The sequence below is a fragment of the Capra hircus genome, chromosome 24, assembly GCF_001704415.2.
Source record: "Capra hircus breed San Clemente chromosome 24, ASM170441v1, whole genome shotgun sequence".
NCBI classification, from domain to species: domain Eukaryota; kingdom Metazoa; phylum Chordata; class Mammalia; order Artiodactyla; family Bovidae; genus Capra; species Capra hircus.
In genome coordinates this window covers 8417880-8439127 of record NC_030831.1, presented here as the reverse complement: position 1 = coordinate 8439127, position 21248 = coordinate 8417880, and the positions used below count along the sequence as shown (strand labels likewise).

General features: G+C 38.3%; 1 protein-coding gene across 1 annotated transcript in view; it reads left to right on the top strand.

Moving 5' to 3' along the window:
• CCDC102B (coiled-coil domain containing 102B) overlaps nucleotides 1–21248 on the top strand; it is a 257611-nt gene that overhangs the window by 84564 nt on the left and 151799 nt on the right. The window contains exon 5 of the mRNA XM_005696959.3: nucleotides 8205–8321. Within this exon, the coding sequence (XP_005697016.1) occupies nucleotides 8205–8321 (117 nt within the window). The remainder of the gene's footprint in view (nucleotides 1–8204; nucleotides 8322–21248) is intronic.

Below are 21248 nucleotides of genomic sequence, written 5' to 3'. Positions count from 1 at the left end.
AAATGTCCAGTTTTTAAATAAACATCAATTTTATTTTCACAGATGACTCATTTGAATAAAAACACAAATGAAGCTCAGACATTTTAATTGGATATGTCTTTATAAGTGTGTTTTAATATGTAGATTTTTCTTTATATTTCTTTCTTCTTTTTTCCTTTTTATAATTTACTTAAAAAGCCAAGTCATTTATCTTGTAAAGTTTTATTTTGGGTTTTAGAGATTGCATCCAGTGGTGCTATTTAATATGTTTCTCTGTCCTCTATATTTCTTATAAAAGGTTGGTTGGATCAATAAGTTTAATGTAAGTAATTGTTCCAGAGTGTTCTCTTAGGTAGTGTGTTCTTCCTATAAGAAGCATGTGGTTTTTGGATGTCCCCGTAGCACTAACAAACTGATGTGTGATCAACTTTTCTCAGGGTTCATATTTTAAAAAAGTAAATAAAACTGATGATAATTCTTATTTCATTTCTATCAATAAGTAATTTCATCCATGGATACACAAACTAATTGGAAAAATGTGTCCATCTCATTAAACGATGCATTGCCAGTAAATGATAAATTTATATTTAAAAATTATGTATCACAATATGTGCTATCTGATTTTATTTTTATGAAACCATGTACCTGAAATAATCTTTAAAATAATTCAATCCAAGATACACTTTTTAACATTTGCAACCTTACAATCATAATATATGCATACATATTTTATGCACATATTTCTATTTCATCTTATAGAGTAAAAACCTTTTCAAGTATAAACATATGTTACAGTATGATGACGTGAAAGAGATGGAATAGAAATAAAAATTTAAGAAATAAAATTACCGATATAATTTTTTTTAACAGATGAGAGTGAATATCACATTCATGTGGTTTTTATATGTCATTGCATGAAGCATTGGAGAAGGAACTGGCAACCACTCCAGTGCTCTTGCCTGGAAAATCCCATGGACAGAGGAGCCTGGTAGGCTACAGTCCATGGGGTCGCGAACAGCTGGACATGACTGAGCGACTTCACCTTCATTTTTCACTTTCATGCATTGGAGAAGGAAATGGCAACTCACTCCAGTGTTCTTGCTTGGAGAATCCCATGGACATGGGAGCCTGGTGGGCTGCCATCTATGGGGTCGAACAGAGTCAGACATGACTGAAGTGACTTAGCGGCAGCAGCAGTGTGAAGCATGATACAACCATTTTGCTTAAAATGTCAATAGTTAAAATTCACCAGAAATTTTATTTTTTGAATCTAAATAAATATAATATTTTAAGACACACTTTAAAAGGGTAAAGGATACTTTAGCCTGAGAGCAAAAGAGTTTAAAGACCACTAAAATCAGTGTTTTATTTTGACTTGAAAGATACAGTAAAATTTACATTCATGGTAGTTACACATTCTTTAGTCTGTTTACTACCATTTTTTCAGGCTGAAGGAGGGAATTAGGTAAAGTTTACTTAAAAGAATATTTGACAAAGTTTTGAATCTGTAAGTGATGAAATTTTGGAGGCTTCTCTGTATGCTTATGGTTAATTCAAGTTATTTGAAAGAGCTGAAACTTGTTGCTAGCTGTCCCTGGGACAGTGGTATTTGGAGAGCCTTCTCCTAGTTCTTTTTTTCAGTTTTCATTCAGGTTGTTGCAATATTCCTTCTGTTTTTGTTTTGGGTTTCTTTGGCTTTGAGCATGTAGGATCTTAGCTGCCTGTCCAGAATGGAACCTGCACCCTCTACATTGGAAGGTGAAGTCGTAACCCCTGGAGCACCAGGGAGGTGCCTGCGTGGCCTTCTGCTGGAACAATCTCCATCCTACATTCCTCACTTTTCATGAGAATCTGGTATCCTCACCTGCCTAACTGTTAAACACTTGGTCATATATCCTGAACTAGTTGATAGTCAATACTTATCCCTAAAGCCAAATTATAAATGTTATGTATCAACATGAAGGCAATGGAAAGAGCCACTGAAGTGTGTTGATTAGGGTCAATATGATTATAATAAAAAATGACTCAAAGTTTGGTATAAAGAAGAGATTGGGAGACATGGGTGATGAAAAAACAGTTCTGAGTCTGTCACATAATCCGGAAAGAAATAATCAGATGCCCTAAGCATTGGTGGGGGATGCGCAGAGATGTGGAAAGTTGAGAAATATACAAGTGAAAGAAACCATGATGTTTGGTGATTAACTGAACATTGAATGCATTTTCCTTCTCCTATATTATCCAATTAAATAAGAAAATAATTTATGTGATACAATATTTTTGTTTTCTAGACTTTGTCCCCAGAAAGATTTTCCACTCTATGGTAATCTAAATGTATTAAAGTAAATATTTACATGTAATGTTGCTCATTTTCCAGAAGTGAATTATGGCAGATATTTCTGAAGTCAGAGATATGATAAGTTGCCTGATTTAACCTTTCACAAATACTGCAGTATGAAAAGAGGAACTTTGAAGAGAAATTCTGGAATTATATTATGATGTAATTTCCAAAAAAAAAAAAAAAAAACTATTGCAGCAAGAGACTACACTTAAATGAATTTTATATAAAAGGACATAAACTTGGAAAATGTTTTCTGATGCTGACTCATTCACTTAATCAGACACTTCCTATTTCTGTCATATCCAATTTAACTGCTGTGATATATCATTTGTGGATGACACTCATAATTCTGCTGAATTAATAACTTCTAGCATCTGCCTGTCCATGACTTTTAACTTTTCAGTTGCTAAATAGAGATTTTTAGTTACAGCTCCATTAATCCAAAGGTTTCCCAGGTAGTGCCAGTGGTAAAGAATCCACCTGTCAGTGGAGGAGACACAAGAGACGTGGGTTCGATCCCTGTGTCTGGAAAGTTCTCTGGCGTAGGAGATAGCAACCCACTCCAGTATTCTAGCCTGGAAAATTCCATGAACGAGCCTGGTGGCTACAGTCCATGCAGCTGCAGAGAGACAAGACTGAAAGACTAAGCACACACCATTAATTTAAACCTTAAGTTGAAGAGCTAAGTGGCAAAATTAAGGTGGTTTTGAGTTCAAAATGTTTAAATGATCAAAATAACTCATTTTTTCTTTACCTATGTAACAAAGATATTTCTAATGTAGCAAGGTGTGTGATTAGGAAACTTAAATACTGTGACTCTAGAATCTTTTAGAGTAGGAAGGAAACTAGGGTTCTGTTTTGTTTTCCACTCTTTTCGTTTTCATTATTTGAAACAAGACTGGGAAGAATTCATTGATTTGCCCCCAGCAAGAACCTGTTAAAGAAAATAACTCATTGTTTTAATAGGAGGGAATATAGTTGTTTCATTAATATGCTAATCATTTTTTTCTGTTATATTGTTTTAATTGCTTTAGCTGTATACTATTTTATTTATTGTTTTTATTTTCTTCTTTGTTCTTGCTTGTCTGAAGTCTGTAGGAACCATGAGGTCAGAGTGGCTGGTTTAGAATCAGGGGTTGGAATAAATAGAGACCAGAACTGATGGTTATAGAACTAAGAGGCTAATAAAAATTTTGATTTATACTCTGAATGGATTGGGAAGCCTGAGGAAGGATTTGAATACAGGAATTACATGATTTGATTTACTTTATAAAAAGCTTTATTTGACTGCTGTTTTGGGAAAGAAAATACAGATCCACAAGGAGAAGCAGCAAGTGTGGCAGCTTATTAAAATAACCGAGATCATGGTGGTTGACCAGGGCAGTAGTGGTGAAGTTAGAAAGTGAATGGATTTAATAAATTATGTGAAGGCTAAGTTCAGTTGATTTGTTTTTAGTCTGAATATGGCACATCAAAGAAAAAATATTAAGCATAAGTGAAATATTTTGGGCTTGATCAAAGGGAAGGATAGAAGTGATATTTGCTGAAATGGCAAAGACTAACAGGAACAGGGCTTCCCTGGAGGCTCAGCTGGTAAAGAATCCGCCTGCAGTGCAGGAGACCCTCGTTCAATTCCTGGGTTGGGAAGATCCCCTGGAGAAGGGACAGGCTACCCACTCCAGTGTTGTTGCCCTTCCCTGGAGGCTCAGATGGTAAAGAATCCACTTGCTATGCAGGAGACCTGGGTTCAATCCCTGGGTTGGGAAGATCCCCTGGAGGAGAGCATGGCAACCCACTCCAGTGTTCTTGCCTGGAGAATCCCCATGGAATAGGAGCCTGGTGGGCTGCAGTCCATGAGGTCGCACAGAGTTGGACATGACTGAGCAACTAAGCACAGCACAGCAGAGGAGCGTTTGAAGAAGTACTTAGTCTTTTCAAAATGTTAAGCTTTGGAATCCTATGGAAGTGATAAGTAGAAAGTTGGGTGTGTGGATGAGGAGTTCAGGGGAACACCTTTAGGATGGAATTAGACATTTGGAAGTTGTTAGAGTTCTGATTGACATGCAATGCCATGAGTGTGCATGAGCTGTCCAAAGGACTGGATGCATTGAGGGAATGGGTACCCTCCAATATTTAACTCTGTCTTATAACTATTCTAGTAAATTTTATTTGAAGGATGACTAAACATATGCTAAAAATGTTGTTTTATTGTTCTTTAAAATTTGAAATTGCTTTGTCCTTAATTTATGAGTGTAATATATATTTCTAAATATGTAAACCTAGACAGCATATTAAATATATAAACCTAGACAGCATATCAAGAAGCAGAGACATTACTTTCTCAATAAAAGTCTGTATAGTCGAAGCTATGGTTTTTCTGGTAGTCATGTATGGGTGTAAGAATTGGACCGTAAAGAAGTCTCGGCACTGAAAAATTGATGCTTTCTAATTGTGGTGCTGGAGAAGACTCTTGAGAGTCCTTGGAACTGCAAGGAGATCAAACCAGTCAGTCCTAAAGGAAATCAGCCCTGGAAGGACTGATGCTGAAGCTCAAGCTCCAATGCTTTGACCACCTGATGCGAAGAGCTAACTCATTGGAAAAACATTCTTTCCTGATGCTGGGAGAAACTGAGGACAAGAGGAGAAGGGGGCGACAGGGGATGAGACGGTTAAATAGCATGACTGACTCAATGGACATGAATCTGAGCAAACTACAGGAGATATTGAGGATAGAGGAGCCTGGCATGCTTCAGTCCATGGAGTTACAAAGAGTTGGACATGACTTAGGGACTGAACAACAAAAACAATTATGTATTTGTTTTTTCCTCAAGATAGTGATTAAATTTTTAAGAAAACATTCTCTTTCATATCTTAAATTGTATCATTTTTCCTGTTTTGTTTTTTCAATCAGACATTCTATTCCTTAGTCCTGGTCACATCTTTTTCATGCTCTTGAGGTTCTACCTATGTCCAGAGATCCTTGATTTTCCACTCACAATGATGAATGAAATGGAATTATTTTATGTAATTGATGTGGATTCCCTCTACTGCCATGTATGAAAATGTATTTTCCTCCCTCTTCTCTCCTTTGAGGGGTTTATTGAAAGTTCTGTTGACAATGGAAGGGCTCATTATTGATCTAGTTCCCTGGGTAGTAATGACCAAGATTTCAGAAGTGAAGTGAGGGGCACTCAATTACCAGCATGAGTTAAATTTGACTCTGGTGAACACAGTCCCAAAACTGTTGCTTGCAATTTGTTATTCTTTTATTAGAAAAGTGACTTTTATTTTATTTTGGCCAGAGATTAATGCCACACTATCTATTTAACTGACATGAAAGTGGAGAGAAACGTGTGGAGACAGCCTTTTAGTGGACTTTGTTGCATGATGTCCTGTTTCACTCCTGCCTCGTATGGTGTATTTTCCACATTACCGGCTCTGAACGTGGAGCCTTTGTGTAGTTGGCAAATCAGCTTCTCCTTTCACTGTGGTCCATTCCAGTATGTTGGGGTGATGGGGTCTTCTGTTATGCTCCTTCTGCTATCTATTTCTATAAGCCTATTGCCTTTCAGAAAATTATTAAGACACTTAGTTTTATAATTATAGATGGAGCATTGGTTTATGATTAATAACTCAGGTAATGAATTTGGCAGGAATGTTCTCAAATTTTCTTCCCCCAGTTATTAGCTTTGTGAATTTGGTAATGTTACTTAAGCCTAGTAAAAATGTGGTTTATTTTTCTTTAAGGGGTAATAATCAGACCTAAAAGAAAGGATTACAGTCAGCATTAGGTAAGGAACTATATATCAAGCCTGGTTTCTTGAGATTAGTATATGCTTAATATTACTGTTTGGAGTAGGAAATGGCAACCCACTCCAGTATCCTTGCCTGGAGAATTTCATGAACAGAAGAGCCTGGTGAGCTGCAGTCCATAGGGTCTCAAAGAATTGGACATGACTAAGTGACTAAGCATGCAATATTATTATTAATAATAATAACATGAGTAACATTATTTAAAAATTTTACATAACTGATATAATGATAGCTTTTATATTCTGATTTATTGTATGGTTGTATGCCAATTATGTAATTTTAATTCTGGAAACCTACATAGTATGAAGAAAACATGTTAATAAAACAAAAAGCACATGTGCATATATCCACATATTAAATGTTATGATTCTGTTGAAAACTTCTAATTATAAGAACAGCTACAGGGAAAAATCATTGTTTGCATTTCTAGGATTTTTCTCAATCTTATGTTAATTTTTATAGACAATTTTTTTTTCCCTGTAGTTGTAAGTTCACAGCAAGATTGACTGGAAGTTGGTGTCGCCTGATAGCTCAGTTGGTAAAGAATCTGCCTGCAATGCAGGAGACCTCAGTTTGATTCCTGGGTCAGGAAGATTCGCTGGAGAAGGGATAGGCTACCCACTCCAGTATTCTTGGGCTTCCCTTGTGGCTCAGCTGGTAAATAATCCACCTGCAATAGGGAGACTGGTTTCGATCCCTGGGTTGGGAAGATCCCCTGGAGAAGGGAAAGTCTACCCACTCCAGTATTCTGGCCTGAAGAATTTCATGGGCTGTGTAGACCATGGTTCATAGGGTTGCAAAGAGTCAGTCATGACTGAGTGACTTTCACTTACACTTACTTACATATAATTCCCACCCCACATTCATATGTGGCTTCCCTCATTATCAAAATCCTTCACCCCATTTATTCATTTATTGACACACAGTCACCCAAATTACTTTAAGGTTCACTTGGTTTGATACATTCTATTGGTTTAGACAAATAGCAACATGTTATACATGTATAACTATATGGGCTTCTCTCATGGATTAGATGTTAAAGAATCTGGCTGCAGTGCAGGAGACCCAGGTTCCATCTCTAGGTCAGGAAGATCCCCTGGAGAAGGGAATGGAAACCCACTCTAGTACTCTTGCCTGGAGAATCCCATGGACAGAGGAGTCTGGCAGGCTACAGTCCATGGGGTTTCAAAGAGTTGGACACAACTGAGCGACCTTCACTATTGTAGCAACATGTATCCATCATTAGAGTTTATCATACAGAATAATTTCTCTGCCCTAAAAATCCTCTATGTTCCACCGATTCATCCCTTCCTCCTCCAGTCCCTGGAAACCACTGATCTTTTTACTGTCTCCATAGTTTTGCCTTTTCTAGAATGTCATAAAGATGGAATTATACAGTATGTAACCTTTTCAGATAGACTTCTTCCACTTAGTAATATGCGTTAAATTTCCTCCATGTCTCTTCATTTGTCTGACAGCTCATTTCTTTTTAGTGTTGAACAATATTCCATTGTCTACATGTGCCAGAGTTTGTTTGTATTATTTTCCGGCCGTAGTTTTCTATGGCAGTTAATTGGCATCTTCTATAGATGTTCTACATATGTCTTACAAACTTGAGTGTCATATAGATGTATTGTTTCCAGTGCCCAAATTTATCTCTGCTATGATCTATGCACTATTTATATTTCATAGCAAATATACATAAGTAGGATTACAAAGAGTACTATCGTACTAATATTCAAGACTGAAAGATCAGAATTAATTGGATTAGTTTAGAATCTGGTTGGTCAATTATTAAGAATCTGTGGAGGTAATGAAGATTTGTCTAATTTTCAATTGGTGGATTTAGATTAATGAATATTTGCTGATTTGCTTTTCCAACAACACAGGATTTTTCAGCTGCAAGTGTAAAGAAATACACTGTTCAACTGCAAAACCTATAATAGCAACAACAAAACCTATCAGATTCCGCATAACAAAGAAAAAAAAAACCTGAAAGCAAAATGAAAGACTAATATGAATTATCCTGGAACCAGCCTTTGTAATTTGTGATTATGAATTTTTCTTTTTGCAGTTTGACATTCTTCATGGTCAACATAAAAATGAAATGGAAGAAGTATCAGGACTTATAAGGGAAGAATCAAAATCTCAAAACAGCAATGACAGAGTGGTCTATGAGTTAAGAGCAGAGGTAAGATTTTGGATAGAGTAGTGTACCAAACGGAGAAGGCAATGGCACCCCACTCCAGTACTCTTGCCTGGAAAATCCCATGGACGGAGGAGCCTGGTGGGCTGCAGTCCATGGGGTCGCTGAGAGTTGGACACGACTCAGTGACTTCACTTTCACTTTTCACTTTCATGCATTGGAGAAGGAAATGGCAACCCACTCCAGTGTTCTTGCCTGGAGAATCCCAGGACTGGCGGAGCCTGGTGGGCTGCTGTCTCTGGGGTCGCACAGAGTCAGACACGACTGAAGCGACTTAGCAGCAGCAGCAGCAGTGTACCAAAACATATCTGAAGGTTACTAAATGATATGCTGTCCTAAGAAGTAAAACTGGGGATCTTGGGTTATTTTATGAAAAAGAATGCTGCTGAAAATAAAGAATAATACTTCAGTTTGCATGTGATTTACTTATTTATTTGGCCACAATGCAAGGCATGCGGGATCTTAAGTTCACTGTCCAGGGATTAAACCCATTCCCTCTGCAGTGGAATCACAGAGTCTTAACCACTGGACCACCAGGGAAGTCCGGTGATTTAAAATGTGATTTAAAATGCTGTGAAATTATATTGGTCTAACACTATGTCTGAATTATCTGAATATTACAAAGATATTATTTGACTGAAAAAACCACGCTGATACATTTTACTGTAAATAAATACTTACTAAAATTTTGATTAACTGCCTGGGATCTGATGTGTTAAGATATTATCTGGAATAATGACATACAGGTTTTGTAGCATGTAGTTCTGGTTGAATTTCATGTGGCCTTTGGCAACTAGCTGTAGGCAGAACAATGTCCTTTTGGTTATAGTTAATCCATTTCTTAGATATAGCAAGTAAAGTAGTGGAAATCACTATATTCCACTCTCACATCAACAACAAATTAATTTTCAGATGATACACTCTATTTTATTAGCCTTGTTGATAAAGAAGGAATTATTCTTAGAGATAGGAGGGGAGAATAAATTGTTTGTACTTTATAGAAGTTGTGTTAGTGCATTAAAAGTGGGAAATCATAAATTATTTATTTTGTAACAGGTAATTCTGGAAGATGTCTTAGATACAGATGTGTAGGAACAATTCAGGAAATGGAGTTAAGCAAGTGAAAAATAGACTGGGAGGAAAGTAATTTGTATTAGAAGATTTCTCCCTTATAAAATTCTGTCAAGACTGAATTCACACCACAGTATGTTTTATGTCAGATGCTATAGCACAATGGAAAATGCATAGATTTTGGAGCAAAAATGGCTCCATCACTTACTGATTACTTTATCCTGGTCCACTGCTTAAGCCTCTGAGTCTCAGTATACAGGTTGTAATAACAGAAGTAAGAGGAAATACTGGCTACCACACAGGATTTTTCAAAAGATGACACACTGCAGAGGAAAAGTGTTGGAGGCAGAGTGCTTTACTGTTGGGAATTAGCCGAGGTAGTTAGCTCTGCCTGAGATTCGTTTTTCCCTTGTCACCTCTTCTGAGTCATATAAGGAGTGTTGGGGGAGGCAGGGCATATGGAGATACCCTGATGAGAAAGACTGAACTGTTGAAAACATCTCTTCCTAACGATTATGTCAAAGGGAAAAACAAATGAAGGCTCTTTTAACTTTTGTTTTCTAAGAGGAACCAAACCATCAGGGTAGATACCACCTCTCCTTGGCCCTGAGATCTGGGAAGCATCTTTGATGAGGTATTGAACAGCACGTAGAATACAGGCTTATTTAGGAGTTAGAGACAAATGCATGGAAGTCACATATGGGTATTATTACTCTCCTCAAAAGCTGGCAATTTCATCTTAGATCCTCATTTTCAGGATATTTTGGGAACCATAGCAATACAGGATCTCTGACGCGCGACTTTTGTAGTTTGGTGTAATAGAAAGTTCTGAGACTCTTTGAGGAAACCATGTCACCTCCATAGAGCTCAATTATGTATCTTAAATTCGTATACAGTTTGCCCACCTAAAGACACTTTCCCACAAGACATTCAAGCGTTATGAGACATAATTTTGCTATTTTGAAACTCTTAGTGAAGCTCTTAATGCTGAAAGCTAATGTAGACATGAATTGGCTATGTTTTTGGCTGTGTGCACTTGAATGCTGTATTCAGTTGAATTAAACTGAAGAAAGAAGACTTTGTTCAAAAGAAAACAAATATTGGGAGAAATTCTTAGAGAAACAGTGAGCCCCTGTGTGTGTGCTGTGTAGGTGGGTATATGTGTTCATTTGAATTTTAAACCAGGATAGAACTTATGATCTTTTTTTTTTAAAAGAAGACATAACCATTGCATTGTTTCACTTTTTATACTGGTTGCATTTAGGTCTTAAGATCATATCATGGCTTTTTATGTTTGCATAAAAGTCATTGGGTGATTCTATTGTAATTTAATATAATCTATTTTTTTAAAATCTGCTTACTTTTATTATTAGATATATAAATCTGCCTGGAATGTGGGAGGCCTGAGTTTAGTCCCTGGGTTGGGAAGATCCCCTGGAGAAGGGAACGGCTACCCATTCCAGTATTCTTGCCTGGATAATTCTGTAGACAGAGGAGCCTGGCAGGCTATGGTCCATGGGGTTCAAAGAGTGAAACACGACTGAGAGACTGACACTTTCACTTTCACATGTAATCAACACTGCAGTAAATATGCATGGGCAGATACATCTTTAGACATTTAAAGAATGGCTTAGGTTAAATTCCTAGAAATAGACTTTTTCAAAAGAATGTTTTTTTTTTCAGTATTTTATACACACTGCCAAATTGTCCATTAGAAAATTATATCAAATTTATATTTGTACTCACCTGCAATGTATAAGCATGCTCACTGTATAGCCAACAGTATATATTATTGTTTTTTAATACTTCCCTAGTTGATAGGCCAAAAAGATCATTTTAATTTGTATTTTATTGAGCTAAATATACACTTCTAGTTGTTTGCTCATTTTTATTTGTATAATGTTTATTGTAATAGCTACCATTTGCTGAGAACTTACTGCATGCATCAATATATACTGCTGGGTTGTTGAAATATAGAATCTTATTTCATATTTTAACACTTTTGGGTTCTGTGTATTCTTAGCTACTTTTAATGGAAAACAACTTGGAGAACTTAACCTTGCTCAAGGTTACAAAGACAACTTCAAATGTTATTGAGATCATCTTTTACCTCTGTCCTCCTTTAGTTCCAATTTCTCAGGAGTACACACTTAGGTCAGATTTTCAGCAGGTTAGGAGCTTAAGGTTACCAGCTCTGAGTTAAATCCTGAAGCCATGTGTTAGCAGCAGCCAGTAACTGACATTGCTACCTTGTTTTCTCCTCTTCTTGTGGATTTACTAAAGCAATGACTCTGGAAATGTGATTGATTTTACTTGTTGGCATTAAAAAATAGTATTTTTATATCAAACATCATGATTTTCTAACCATTGATGATTCTTGCATATCATGGACACCTTTTTTGAAACTGCTTGTTGCTAACACCCACCAATTTAGTAACAATATTGTTTGCACCTGTTGTTTAGTCACTAAGTCGTGTCTGACTCCTTGCGACCCCATTAACTGCAGCACACTGGGCTTCTCTGTCCATCACCATCTCCCTGAGTTTGCTCGAACTCATGCCCATTGAGTCAGAGATTGCTGTTGTTCAGTCATTCAGTCGTGTTCAACTCTTTGAAGAGTGTGTTTTTCTTGTCTTTCAATCTGCCCAGCCTCTTTCAGAAGTAGTTTGATGACAGTCTTGGAAATTGGATTGGTCAAAGAAATGAAAAATCCAGCCCTGATTTTAAAAAAGGCTCCACGGTATTTAAAACATTGATTCTTCCGGTCAGTGTGTGATGAGGTGAATTCTCTAAGCATGGAGTCATTTGATAAATATATGTTAATATGCGCATGTGTGCATGTGTTAATGGGGCTTCTCTGGTGGCTCACCACGGTAAGGAATCCGCCTGCAGTGCAGGAGACCTGGGTTCAGTCCTTGGGTCAATAAGATCCCCTGGAGAAAGGAGTGGCTACCCACTCCAATATTCTTGCCTGGAAAGTTCCATGGAGAGGAGCCTCGCAGGCTACCGTCCATGAGGTCACAAAGAGTGGACACGACTGAGAGACTAACACCACCATGCATATATGCATATGCATAACCAGTGCATGTCATCTTTTCCCCACATTTAAGGTCAAGACCCCTTGAACTAGAAAGGAGAGTTTGTTTAGAATGGACATGGACTGGCCTTCATTACTTCTTTCTACAACCTAGCTCCTGCTTGAAAGCAAACTCATAATCAGGAAACACTTGCATTACATTTTTTAGGCCAAATTTTTGGGATAATTATTTTCCAAGAGAAAATAATTAGTTTATCTTATATTATTCCAAAAAAAATGTATCACTTACATTTCAGTTTCAAATTTTCAGGAGTTTTGATTTCATATTTCTTTTCTGTGGTTTGTTGGTTTTTCTTCTCACCAATTCACACATTTATATCTTATTCCCGTTTCATTTCAGAAAGATTAAATCAATATGCTTTCCCCTTAGTTGTTGTAGTTTAGTCGCTCAGTCGTGTCCAATTCTTGTGACCCTGGGAACTGTAACCTGCCAGGCTCCTCTGTCTATGGAATTCCCCAGCAAGGATACTGGAGAGGGTTGGCATTTCCCACTCCAGGGGATCTTCCCATACTTTTCCCTTCTTAACTCAATAAGTCACATAGAAACTCTGAAAACTATATGTAAAGCAAACATAAAGGACTCTCCCAGTTGAAGAGAAGTGGCCTTCAGCCAGGTACCTGGGAACCTAAGAAATGACATGAGGTGAGTTGCCTGATTTTCTTTTCCCTGCATATATCCCAGAATTGGAGCTGGGAAGAGGCCAGAAACCTGGAAATACAATGCAACCAGATGAAAACAAAAGATAAGTGATATCCATTTGCTCTAATCAAAGGACTAGGGAATGGCCAGCTTAGCAAGACAGGAAACTTCTAGACTAGAAATGTTCTAGCCCACCAAATAACTACAGAAAACAGTGGTACTCCACCTCAACTCCTGTTAATAAAGCTGACTGGGGAGCCTACACTTCCACTCTTGCAAGGCAGTAGAAGGTTGCTCTGTCCTTTGTTCTGAAGTGGTGGCATTGAAGACTGAGTTGGAGCCAGGGTGTCATCCCCGTTGGGCAGTAATGAGACTCCCAGACCTTTTCCCTGGTGTCAGTGAAAATCAGGTGGGGAGCCTATATTTCACCTCCCCCAGCTAACAAGGTCTAGTGGAAGCGGTGACTCCCATCCCCCTCCAGCAGGGGGCATCCCCACCCAGGTATCAGTGGAGGTTTGTGGGGAACCTGGACTTGTACCTTCATCTGGAAGTAATGAGTTAGTGCTGCCTCTTTACCTTCCAGAATGGTGTGTCAGAGGAACCCCCCTATGTTTAGATAAAATAGATTCTCATAAGATAATACTGAATATGTTCAGAACACAACTGAATATTGCTCATCATATCAAGAACCAAAATATCTCAGAGTGAATGAAAAAGACAAGCAAGAAATGCCGATTCTGCAAAGACAGAGATGTCTGCATTCCTTGGCAAGGATTTTAAAGTGGCCATCATAAAAACGCTCTAATCAGCAATAGTAACCATGCTTGAAACAAATAGAAAAAGTAGCCATGCTTAGCCACTTATGCTTAGCCACTCAGTCATATCAGACTCTTTGCAACCCCATGGACTGTAGCCCACCAGGCTCCTCCATCCATGGGATTCTCCAGGCAAGAATACTGAAGTGAGTTGCCATGCCCTGCTCCAGGGGATCTTCCCAGTTCAGAGATTGAACCCTAGTCTCTTGTGTCTCCTGTATCGATGGTGAGTTCTTTACCACTGCCCCACCAGAGAAATAGAAAATACAAAGAAACAAATGGAAAGGGTAGAAGGGAAAAGCATAGTAACCACAATTAAAAAAAAAAAAGAATGGAAGGGAGAGGGGAAAGAATCAGTCTGAAACAGTCTGGAAGAGAAAAAGCCTTTGCTAACAAGGATTGTGGTAGGGTGCCTGTGGGATGCTAACAAGTATCAAACACTTAAGCCTCTGGAGGCCAGTGTGAGAGGAGAAATTATGTGGGCTGAAAATATTACTCAAAGAAATAGAGTGAAAATTTTCCAAATTTAGGAAAAGGGTCAAATCGGCAGTCAAGATGCTTGCTGCTGCTGCTGCTAAGTCGCTTCAGTCGTGTCCGACTCTGTGCGACCCCATAGACGGCAGCCCACCAGGCTCCACCGTCCCTGGGATTTTCCAGGCAAGAACACTGGAGTGGGTTGCCATTTCCTTCTCCAAGATGCTTAGCAAACCCCAATCAGTATAACCTCAAGTAGGTCCACATCAAGACACATTAGTCAACGTGTGGAGAATTAAGAAAAAAATAATCTTGACAACAGGAAGGAAATTACACCTGAGCTATAGGGAAGAAATAATCCAAATGACAGTGAAAATCGCATCAGAAACCATGGAGGCCAGAAAAAAGTAGCACACACTTGTGCAAATTCTAAAAGAATTGTCAACTCAAATACTATATCCAGTCAACGTGTCCTTTAGGACACTTTCAGATGAAAGAAGACTAAGATAAATTGTCTCCAGTAAGCAAGCACATGAAAAGATGTCAATACATGAGCCATCAAGGGAATGCAAATTAAAACCACCGTGAGCTTGTAACCACATACTTAGCAGAATGGCTAAAATAGAAATTAGGAACAACAGCAATGCTGGTGAGAATGCAGAGCTCCTGGCCATGCGGCTTTCTGCAGGAAATGTAAATCATACAATCACACAGGAAAACAGTCTGGTGGGTTCCCAAATAATAACTCTCATATGACGAAGAAGTTGCACTCCTGGATACTTCTCTCAGAGAAATGAGAATGTATACCTTCAAACGTATATCCACACTTACCCATGGATCTTTAAAGCAGTTTTTGTTTGTAAATGCCAAAATTTGGATACAAAAACAACACCTTCCATGAGGAAACAATAATACAATCATACCTTGGGATATACCTCAGCAGTTAAATGGAATGAATTTTTTTATCTGTACAGCAATCTGGATGCATCTTTGGAGAAGCATGTTGAGTGAAAAATCTTAGAAGATAACATAAGCCCATAATTCCATTTGTATTACAGTACTGAAATTATACATATTTCGAAACAGCAGATTAGTGGTTTCAGGGGATGAAGGAGGGATGGAAGGGGAGTGTGTGTGGCTATGAAGAGGCAACATGATACATCCTTCTGATGAAAATGCCCTCTATTTTGACTATATGATTGTTGACATCAGGTTATTACATTGTTACAACTATAGAGTTGTAAGATGTTACCACTTGGCCACACAGTTTATAGGGCACTTGGGATTTATTTTGATCATTTCTTACAACTGCTTAAGAATGTACAATTATCTCAAAAATACAGTTAAAAACTTCCAGTCTTCTCTCAGTATGTATGACAAGTTCCACCCTTTCTATATACTCCTCTGAAAATAGGCATCTTTAGCTTTATTTCCAGTTTTGGGGTCCCAGAGACCTGAGTCCAAATTCTTATCTTGGTACCTTCTTGCCATCTGGCTTCCTAACAACTACATAGGTCTGTTTCTTTTTTTTAGAAAATACTTTTTATTTATCTATGTTTGGCTGTCCTGGGTCTTCATTGCTGCAAGGGCTCTTCTCTAATTGCAGTGAGCAGGCTTCTCAATGGGGTGGCTTCTCTTGTTGCAGAGATGGGCTTGGGGCACATGGGCTTCAGTAGTTGTAGCCCGTGGCTCGGTAGCTGCAGCTCCCGGCTCTAGAGCACAGGCTCAGTAGTTGTGGTGCTTGTGTTTAGTTGTTCCATGGCATGTAGGATCTTCTCCATCCAAGGATCAAACGAATGTCTCTTTCATTGACAGGCAGATTCTTTACCTCTGAGCCACAAGGGAAGTCCCTACGTAGGCTTTCTGAGTGTTCGATTGTCTGGAAAACATAGTTTAAATAATAGCTCATCTAAAGGATTAATTCATCCATATATGTGAAGTACTAAACATTGTACATTACACATATGTAGTAGGCATGGAAGGAATACATGTTTTCTCCCTTGTCATTCTAATATCATTTTGTAGATCCTATATCGGAATGATAATCAGATTTTTACACTTTAGTAACACTGTAGATAATTCTGTGATATCCCATAGAAGACTTCAGGATACTTCTGTAATATGCGTGTGTTCTTCCTCTCCTCAGCTGTAAACTTTTTGGAATTTAAGGGCACTGTCTTACAGTACTGCACTGACCACAGTTTCTGGTGCCAATAGGTCTCTAATACATGTTTGCTGGGGAGATTGCATCTTTTAATGTGAATAATCTGGCTCCAAAATTAGTCTGTATACCTTCCAAAGGAGTAGAATCCTTTCCTATTCTTGAATCACTAAGTGTTTTGAATTATATCTTTTTACTCATTGACACTCAGGCAAATCTCCAGTGATTATGTGGACAAAGACCATGGGCATCTGGAGCTGGAAAGAACCTGAAAGTTACCAGGTAGTCCTTCATTTCACAGGGTCCTTTCTGATGTTAGTGAACACAATGGCACTGGATGTGTCCCCCTCGCCACACCTTTGACACATTTTCTCTGATGCTTCATTTGGATTATAATCTTTTCACATCATATGAGAGTATGCTCTTTATTTTTTAAATGGAGGATAATTGCTTTGCAATGCTGTGTTAGTTTCCATCATACAACAACGTGAATCAACCGTAAGAATACACATATCCCTTCTCTCTAGAGCCTCCCTCCCACCAGTGCTCTTGAAATGATTTCTTTTTCTTCCTCCTCCTAACTGAATGCAGTATGATATAAGCTGAAGGAACCAAATATATTCATTTTTCTCTTTTTCAGAATGTCTATATTTATTTACTTTTAAAATGGTGCTTATTAAGACAAAAAGGCCCAGATAGGTAACATGTTAAATTTAACTTGTGATTATATAAGTAGTCTTCTTTATTTTGCTTATGCAGGATAAAACATAAACATTTGTAACATAAGATTTTTTTCATGTTCAGCAATTGTGTCATTGTTGGGGTTTACGGCAAATTTTCTCCATGTGTGCATACCAACTGGATTCTCAAAATGACAGTGAAATGAAAAACAAGGCCAGGCAATGAAATTGTAGTTTATTTGCTTATCCACTCATTGTCTAATTCAGTTATTTATTCAGCAAGTATTTAGCAACAATATCCAGTATACTTGGTACTAGAATTAAGCACTGGGGATTCAGTAGAGTGGTTGCCACCTTGGGAAGCAAACCAACCAACCCAGATAGTTAAACCCAGGGTGTTATGTACTTAGATGCGTGGAGAATAGTGATCTATGTGAGCTCATAGGAAAGGTGTTGAGGATGAGATGTGAATAGCATCGAAGTTATGTAAAGAGGAAAGGTAGAGGTGAGGACTGTGGTAAAGGAAGTAGCATGTGAGACAGCTAAAGACCGCAGTATTGCCAGCAAATAAACGTAATACAAACAATGTTCTACTGTTACACAATAGGGAGGGTCAAAGAGGACCCTTCCTCATGGGCCTCTGTTCTTAGTAAGGACACAAAGAAGAATCTGAAGTCTTAGCAGTGGCAAAAACTACTGTATTGAAGAAGGAACAGAAAAACATCTCAAGGAAGAAGTGGGCCAAGCTGAGAGAGGGACTGGCAATGGAATGATGAGATACATGGTTTTCAAAACAAAGCTTTTACATATTCATCTAGGTGGGCATGGAATGACAGTTTTGATTGATTGTTGCAAGTTGCAAAGCAACAGGCTCTATTGCTCATGTCTTTCCCATAATTCAGTCTGCTCTAATTAGATGTAGGCATGTATAGAATATTTATGAGCCTTTTTTAGGCTCTGGGCTGCCTAAGGTCACTTGAGGACACAGCTGTGCATCAAGGTGTCATGTGCCGAAGTTGGAGAAGCCCCTGTGGTTAGTTTGTATCCACTGTGTGCCTAGGCAGCCTGCGAGTTGGAAAAGTCTGTGGTTATTTTGTATTAATAGCCTATCCATGAGCTTTCCAGGGCCACATTACAGGGTGTCTGGAGTGGGGTTTAGAGATTATCTTGAGTCTTTTTCTGTTAGACCACCCACCCTGTGTTGCTCATGTCTAACTGCATAATTTGACATGTAAAAAAATTTAGAGCATTTTTGTTGAGAAGGAGAATATATTGAAGAGTTGGGTTTTGTTTGTTTTTTAACATATTGGGATATTGACAGTAAATAAAAAGTTCTTCCTTTTCTTCTTACTCAACTATAGATTATGTTGTTTGTGTGCATAATTTGATTACTAGGAGAGGAGCAATTCATTCCTAAATGTTTTTCAAGGTAGAGTAGAGGTGGGGGTACACAGAGGGTAGAGAGTGTTTTGTTCTTTGCTTTAAAAGAGAAAACGTTTTTAAGGTGTTTTATTAAATTATAAATTCAATTTTTAATTCTAGAAATATTGTACTGTCCTCCTGTTCTTCCCTGGCTCAGCTGGTAAACAATCTGCCTGCAATGCGGGAGACCTGGGTTCGATCCCAGGGTTGGGAAGATCCCCTGGAGAAGGGAATGGCTACCCATTCTAGTATTCTGGCCTGGAGAATTCCATGGACTGTATAGTTCAAGGGTTTGCCAAGAGTCAGACACGACTGAGTGACTTTCACTTTCATTGTGCTTCCCAGGTGGTGCTAGTGGTAAAGAATCTTTCTGCCAGGGCAGGAGACACTGGTTCAATTCCTGCATGAGGAAGTTCCCCTAGAGGAGGAAAGGGCAACCCACCTCAGTATTCTTGCTGGAGAATCCCATGGCCAGAGGAGCCTGGTGGGCTACAGTCCTCAGGATCACAAAGAATCAGACAGGACTGAAGCTGTGCTAGGATCTATTAATAGTAACTCAGTGGTGTCTAAAGTAGAAATGAGCCTGACCTCAGAGAACTGCCTTCAATGAGAGACACAGCATTCATAAAAAAAAATCATGCAGTTCATTACATATGTTCAACTCTAGGGGAGCTACAAAGTACATCTGCGTGGTGCTGGGGGAGTTGGGCTAGTTAGGAATTTTAGATGAAGAAATGCCTGAGACTTTATTTACTGACATAGTTAAATGGAATCTTCTTTAATGAGAAGGGTGTCATATAATTAGAAATCTGGTGGCATCATAATTTAATTTTCTGAAATTGCCACAATAGGTGTTGATTTGAATTCATTTAAATCACTTGTATCATATACTTCTTATTGACTTTACATGTTGTAGCAAAGAGACCTAGATTACTGAGAACATGATGAATGTATCAGAAATGATTATATAATTTTGAAAGAGGATATTGACGTTTGCAAGCAGGTTAATTTAGAAGCCTGTTAGTGTTATGGATTTAAGCGTTCTGGCACATTCTGAGTTCTTATTGATGAAACTCAGGAACCAGAATCTATAAAAAGATGTGCGATATAAGTAAACCATCAGAGAAAAATAATATTCTGGGAAAAGTGAAAATCAAACTGTCACACATGGATATGCATTCTGGTCATTTAGACAAATATAAGTCTAAATAGTCCAATTATCCAAGCTGAAACCTGTCACTTGTCCTGGAGTTACAGAAAACTGATAAATATAAAACCGAATAATGGATGGAAACCAGTAATCATTTATCCAGGAAGTATTAAGTGCCTCAAGTAACAGATTTTATTTTTTCAGAAAGGGTTTTAAATGATGTGGAGTGAAATGCAGGATTTGAACGTCTTTGCTTGGGTGTCTCAACAGCAGTATCTTTTCCAGATGGCTAGGTCTTTGGGAAAGTTTTCTGGCTAAGTTAGATTAATGATTTAATTGTTGTTGTTCGGTAGCTAAGTTGTGGCCAATTCTTTGCAACCCCATGGACTGCAGCGTGCCAGGCTCCTCTGTCTATGCAATTCTCTAGGCGAGAATACAGGAGTGGATAGCCATTCCCTTCTCCAGGAGATCTTCCTGACCCAGGGATTGAACTGGGGTCTCCTGCATTGCAGGCAGATTCTTTACTGTCTTAGCTACCAGGGAAGCCCAGTATTTCCCTGAGTATGCTCAAATTCACACCCATTGAGCTGGTGATTTAATTACAATCTGAGATTTAATGTCTTTAACTGTAAATTTCTTACTTTTCGTTGGGTAGAAAACAGTCTACTGAAGATTGGGATGTCGGAGGTAATAGAAGAAATTGCGTGAATCAAAACTCTTAAACGTTAGAGTCTCAGGATCAGCCTGTGTCTTCAGAAATTCCTTCACATTTCTGAAATCCCAACCTTGAGGCACCTTGAGTTTTCTCAGTGTCCTCTGGCTTCTTAAGATCTCTGCTGTGATGCCCTCTGGGTCTTATTCTCTTTGGTTTACACGCATGCATTTGGGACTTCTGTTCCCTTGGCCTGCAGGTTCTGTGCGGTTTTTTCAAGATCCTGCTTACTGCTTTCCATGGGAGGAATAACAGAATTTAGCTAGTTCATTTTATAATGCTATTAACACTTCTGTGTCTTCATATTAAGTATTCCCCTCAATGCTTCAAACTTCAAAATGGCTTTACTACATATGTTACAATATAGTTGCATGAATCATGATTCAAATCTCCAGTAGAGAGAAATATTCTGCTTCATGCTAGAGGCATTTGATTGAGAACTTTCCTATTATCATCCTCAAAAATGCTCCCCTTAGAAAACATGCTTTTGTATCAAGAGAGACATTGTGGAAGCATGTGCCTTAAACTAGATGAGTAGATGGGAAGAAGACAAGGTGCAAATGCGAAAGACAAGAGCCTTCTGTTTCAAACTTCTGTGAGGTTGAAAGAAAAAAATAAAATGGGAGGAGGGCATAATGAGCATAATATACTCGCTGGGAGTATGATTTGATATGTTTATATTTGACTACA